The 6,011-nt window shown below is 38.7% G+C and overlaps 1 protein-coding gene across 1 annotated transcript in view; it reads left to right on the top strand.

Annotated features, from left to right (window-relative positions):
- The first annotated feature begins 3,032 nt into the window (after nt 1–3,032).
- Nucleotides 3,033–6,011, top strand: part of sf3b2 (splicing factor 3b, subunit 2) — a 37,706-nt gene continuing 34,727 nt past the window's right edge. The window contains exons 1-4 of the mRNA XM_056263234.1: nt 3,033–3,190; nt 3,590–3,633; nt 3,720–3,779; nt 3,896–4,051. Of these exons, the coding sequence (XP_056119209.1) occupies nt 3,085–3,190; nt 3,590–3,633; nt 3,720–3,779; nt 3,896–4,051 (366 nt within the window). The 5' untranslated portion in view covers nt 3,033–3,084. The remainder of the gene's footprint in view (nt 3,191–3,589; nt 3,634–3,719; nt 3,780–3,895; nt 4,052–6,011) is intronic.

Below are 6,011 nucleotides of genomic sequence, written 5' to 3'. Positions count from 1 at the left end.
ATCACAGTGTCACCTGCAGGCATGATTTTGTCATGTCGGTTTGGGCGTGGGTGAGCCGTCACTCAAAAACTCTCACAGACAGACAACACCCTAAACTACTACACTAAATCACACAACTGACACTGGGATGATCAGAGTAAAACATCTGCACTGTTCCTAATGTGAATAGCGGCGCTGAATCCAGCTTTAACTTCTCCTGAGTCTGATACGATCATGTCAATAGTGGCAGAACTCTACAATACTGACAACACCTCTCAAGTTACAACCTATTTAAGACATGATTTTCATACAAAGCAACATACAATACAAGAGCGCACTAAGGGTTCGAGTCGTCTCAAAAGACGACTAGCGGGTTCAGTGTCTTAGTCCAGGGGTTTCCAAACTGGGAGCCAAGAGGGAGTGCTAGGGGAGTCTGTGGAAATGTTGTTTAGAGAAACAAATGAACAATAAATCTATAATAATAAAAATACATTAAAATTAATTATTTATAAATTTATAAAATAATTAAATAACTAAAGAATCAATATAAATTAACAAATAAATAAAGCCTAAAGTAGTTATAGATTTAAATAAAAATATAACTTAATAGAAACTAAAACATTTTCAACTAATATATTAGAAATATTTATAACGTTAATTTTTCAGTGTATAAATTGTGTCTATATACAAGAACCTATATAGATGAAATGTTAGGATGGGGTCTCTCACACGAGGATGATCATAATTGGGAATACTCCAGTCTTATTAAAGTGCAAGTTCTCCAATGGCATTATTAAATAACAAAAACAAGCACCATGGCACTATCAAAGTGGATTTTAGACAAGAAATAATGGGGCTTTCATCACTTCCTGTGTGATCGCCGAAACCCACCCTGACCACAACAGCTGAACATGTGTGTGTCAAGCTTTTAATAGCCAGGCTATGCATTCATCATCATGTTTTTAGATGTTTTTTTTTTTAGAGAAGTGACACGAATGTAAACAAAATATCAACTCTCAGAACTTGACACACACACACACACACAACTACACACATTCACAACCACTAAACATTGGTTTACCAGTTTATGACGTCAATGTATGCATGCAAACGATATCTTACGAGTTTCTAATGGCCATAAACAGGAGAGCTTTAGACACTGCAAAACAAGGAAATGAAGTTTATTCATCTTTAGACGTTTTAAAGTCTAAAAAAAATGTGACCATTGGCTGACAAACAATTATTTTATAACACAACCTTCACGTGAAGCATATTTGATAACAACAACACGCGACTAAAACAATAAAAGTGCAACAAAGTGTCAAAGTCTCACTTGCGTGGATGGCGAGAAACCGATGATTTCTTTCACTTACCTCGTGTCTTGATTCGCAGTCCACTTCCGAGTATGAGCAATTAGTATATAATCCAGACGTGTTGGTTATTGTTTAATCCTTCAAACATCTGGAGTTCATGTAGTTTACCGTCTTGCCACTGATTTTGCACTGCAGCACAAACGCCCAGCGGATCCGGCGCGCGTGCGCAATAGATGTGTGGGAACGCGACGCGAAGGGCTCGTGACGTGACATTACGTCGACCAATCAAAGAGCGCGTTTACGCGTTCACCGCGACGCGACAAAACTAAACCGCTACAGTTCGATAAATAGAAGAAAATAACCACAAGAAATGTTGATATACATACAATAGCTAATTTAAACAGATACATTTCATAGTAGAAACTGTAAGACCACAGTCCTGACACCATGTTTGAATATAGGCCTACATTTGCATTTCGATATGATTTTGCATAGAAAAGCTATTACAGTTTTTCTCAGTGGCTTTGGTGCATTTCTCAAATCATCCTTAATATTTGCAAGGAAGTATGTGTAATCTCAAAACAATTCGTACAAACAGCTCCACACATTGGATTACATGCAAAAGCCTAATACTCAAAATCTTTAGATCATCTCTCAAAAGTAGGCTATTTATGTCAATGAACATATCAGTGCCATCAGAATGAAAAGGCCTTGTGTCATTGTTCACAAAGACAGTCAAAATGCTATGTTGTGAATAAAACACTGCACTGTGTTAGTATATTACTTGATGAAGCAACAGGTGACAGTTACTGTATTGAAATGTACTTCTGCGCCATATATCCATTTCAAAAGTACAAATTTACACACTACTGTACGTGAGTTATTGATTGAAAGACACTGGATAGTATTCACAGTTACACTTGTATTAGTGGTCTGACAAAAAAAAACATTACAATATTATTGTGATATATTGAAGGTTCGTGAGATGCAACTTTTGGCTATTTCAGAGAACTGGTTTCTCATTGTTTGATCTACATTCTCTTCATTAGTGAAAGTCATGATTCACCTGCACAATTCATCAATTCATGGCACATTTACAAAAAGTCTAATAGAAATGTGTAGAAAATATGCTTGACAGTTTATGACAACTAGATCAACCATTTTGCATTTAATTAGGCTACTTATACCATGAACTAATGACTGGGTGTTTTGAGGAGTAAGACTATTGCACAGAGAACTATTTAACACATTTTGAGCAATATGGCATTAGCAACTGATAATGTAGGAAAGTTGGCAATTGCAACTTGTTCAAAAGATTGAGAAACTGCTTTTATGATCTGCAAAAGTGACTAGATGATGTGGAGGTTGAACAAGTAATTTGAGAATGTAATTTCTGATGAGAAATGCACCAAAGCGACTGAGAAAAACTGTAAATAGCAGGAACGTATTGTTTTATTCCTCAGTGTCTTTTTTCTTACTTTTTTTTCAGATGTTAGAAAGACCACCACCTTGAGGCAGAGCGTGGTAAACGCATCCTAGAATAATCCAAACACTTACCAAGACGAAGCCAAATATTTCACCTGCTGTATTCTTCTTAATCATTTTTCAATGCTATAACGGAAACTATATACAAATATGTTCGTTATTTGAAATAAAATAAGCGTTCAATTAAATACATTCAAGTATTTAAAAACTGGTGCTGCGCGAAAAATAACAACAAATCCCATAATGCAGTGCGTCGCGTTCCCGTGATCCCTCGCGCCTGAACGCGTTTGTGCCGTAGAGCTTCATCATGGCTAGCGAAGGGCCGCCGGGCGCTGAATCAAATTTGGATTTTAACACATGGAACCACGGCGAGTTGCAGGCCAAACTGGCCGAGTTTGGTGCTCCTAATATGGGTGAGATTAAAAGGTTTTGATAAGAGCCCTGTGGCGAAGTGTAGCTCAGGGTTTCCTTCGTTAGCTTAGCCTGTTAGCCTGTTATGATGCCCTGCAGGCCTTTAGTGCACGAAACTTCGCGCTAACGTGTGCAGTAGTACACGTAAATATGTCTAATGTAAAGCTTTATGTGCGTTTATTCTGGTAGTTAAAACACTTTTGAGCCGTGAATGTCATTAAATAACTAAATTTAGTCGTAGTGTGAATGTTTGTGCGTAAACGAGAACTGTGGTCGTGTTTAAATGCAGCAGTTTATACACAAACACTGCAGTTACTAACGAAACCAGTTCATTTAAACTAATGTAAAACCATGTTTAATTCAGTCTAGTGATATTACTCAATTATGTTTTTGTTCTTCAGGTCCCAGAGAGGAGCTCATAGACAGGCTGAAATCGTTTGCACAGGTAAACTATTCTTTTTTTTTTTAAACTGCAAATATTATCCTAACTTATATTTCTTTGCCTGAATGTAACATTTATTTTGTCTGCAGTCTGGGATGATCTTAAACAAGCCGAACATGTCAGGAGGAGATGACAAGGTCATGACTACGGTACTGCAATGTGTCCTTTATTCTGTGTATTCATGTTTTTGTGGTCTAATTAGGACTAGGAATGACATGCTTGAGAATAAGTGTTAAAGGTTGTGCTGTGTGTGTGTGTGTGTCAGATGCCAGGTCTGCCGCCCATGCCCCCGATGCCCTCAATGCCCCTCCCGCCGGGCATGAACATGATGCAGGCCATGAATATGATGGGCGGCCCTCCACCGATCCACATGGGCATGGAGCCGCCCGGCATGATGCCCCACGACGACAGAGCCGTGCCGGTGAGAGACACTGAACTCTGTGTGAAACCTTTTGCTAGCTGCAGTTGTGGTAGATGATGAATGACTTTTGTGTCAAGTTCCACTACTGTTGCTACTCGCTAACTACTGCCAAACTTTCTTAGTGATGCTTGATGTACTTTAAGCGGAGACATGCATGATGATGTAGTATTATGTTTAACTTAAAAGAGAAACGCATATTTTTATTTAGATATTAATTAAAGGATTAGTTCACTTTTAAAAAATCACTTTTGCTGATAATTTACTCACCCCCATGTCATCCAAGATGTCCATGTCTTTCTTTCTTCAGTCGAAAAGAAATTAATGTTTTTGATGAAAACATTCCAGGATTTTTCTCCATATAATGCACTTTACTGGGCACCAAACGGTTCAAGGTCCAAAAGACAGTTTCAGTGCAAACTGTTCAAAGAGCTTTAAACGACACCAGACGATGAATAAGGGTCTTATCAAGCGAAACGATCGGTCATTTCAAAAATAAATAACTAAGTTTAATAATGTCAAATGCTCGCCTTGCCCTGTTCTGTGATGCACGTTCGTGACTCTCCTGTTCGAACTCGTTCATCAAAATGAACAAATCTTTTTTCGAGTCATTTGGTTCATTTAACGAACGAAATGAACGAATTGACTCGGAAAAAGATTTGTTCATTTTGATGAACGAGTTCGAACAGGAGAGTCACACAGAACAGAGCAAGGCGAGCATTTGAGCTTATAAAACTTAAACTTTGTTATTTCTTTTTTAAATGAGCGATCGTTTCGCTTGATAAGACCCTTATTCATCGTCTGGTGTCGTTTAAAGCTCTTTGAACAGTTTGCAGTTTGCACTGAAACTGTCTTTTGGACCTTGAACCGTTTGGTGCCCAGCAAAGTGCATTATATGGAGAAAAATCCTGGAATGTTTTCATCAAAAACCTTAATTTCTTTTCGACTGAAGAAAGAAAGACATGGACATCTTGGATGACATGGGGGTGAGTAAATTATCAGCAAAAGTTTTTTTTTAAAGTGAACTAATCCTTTAAATGCTGAACAACATACATGATCAAACACTATTAAAGGGTTAGTTCACCCAAAAATGAAAATTCTGTCATTAGTTACTCGCCCTCATGCCGTTCCAAACCTGTAAGACCTTCGTTCATCTTCAGAACACAAATGAAGATATTTTTGATGAAATCTGAGAGCTTTCTAACCCCACATAGTCAGCGACGTCATTGCAACTTTCAAGGCCCAGAAAGAAAGTAAAGACATCGTTAAAATAGTCCATGTGACTCATAGTTCAACCTTAATGTTGTGAAATACTTCACAGAATACTTTTTGTTCCAAAAAACAAAATAATTACACCTTTACTCTTTTCTTCCACGTCATTCTCCTCCGCTGGTGACGTAGCGAACAGTGCAGCGCTTCCAGGTAGAGTTCTCAACGGGCCTGAAAATTACGACCCGACCCGGCCCGTGGCTTTTAAAGCCCGAACCCGATGTAACCCGACACATCAACATGAATTATCTGCCCGAACCCGGCCCGCGGCCCGACGCGTATTACATACACGTATTATCATGACCAGCAGACAGGAGTTCAAATCAACCTTTAATGTTCACGCCTTTTAACAATGCAAACAATACAAACAACTGAAACAATACATTTTAAATATATAAATAGGCTATATACATAAAAATCTTCACACAATAATAAATAAAAAGAGCTCAAACATGTAGGTAGCCTACCCAGCCAGCGATCGGGCTACTTTTCACACCACATAGAATTTCCATCAGAATCCAGCACCACTCCACACACTTTCCAGACATCTGATTTTCCCACTCTTGTAGTAGCGACGGTGAATTCACCTGCGTCAAGTTTACTTTTCACCAACTCCATCTTCTTCTCCAGGCTAAAGGCGCGCGCACGCACGCGGCGTGAGGTCTGCCCGCGCGATGCACGTTGCACGCAGCAC

This window comes from Rhinichthys klamathensis, unplaced genomic scaffold (genome assembly GCF_029890125.1).
Source record: "Rhinichthys klamathensis goyatoka isolate OS25496 unplaced genomic scaffold, OSU_Roscu_1.1 h1tg000202l_1, whole genome shotgun sequence".
Classification (NCBI taxonomy): Eukaryota; Metazoa; Chordata; class Actinopteri; order Cypriniformes; family Leuciscidae; genus Rhinichthys; species Rhinichthys klamathensis.
The sequence above is the reverse complement of the archived record's forward strand: the minus strand, read 5'-3'. Positions and strand labels throughout refer to the sequence as shown.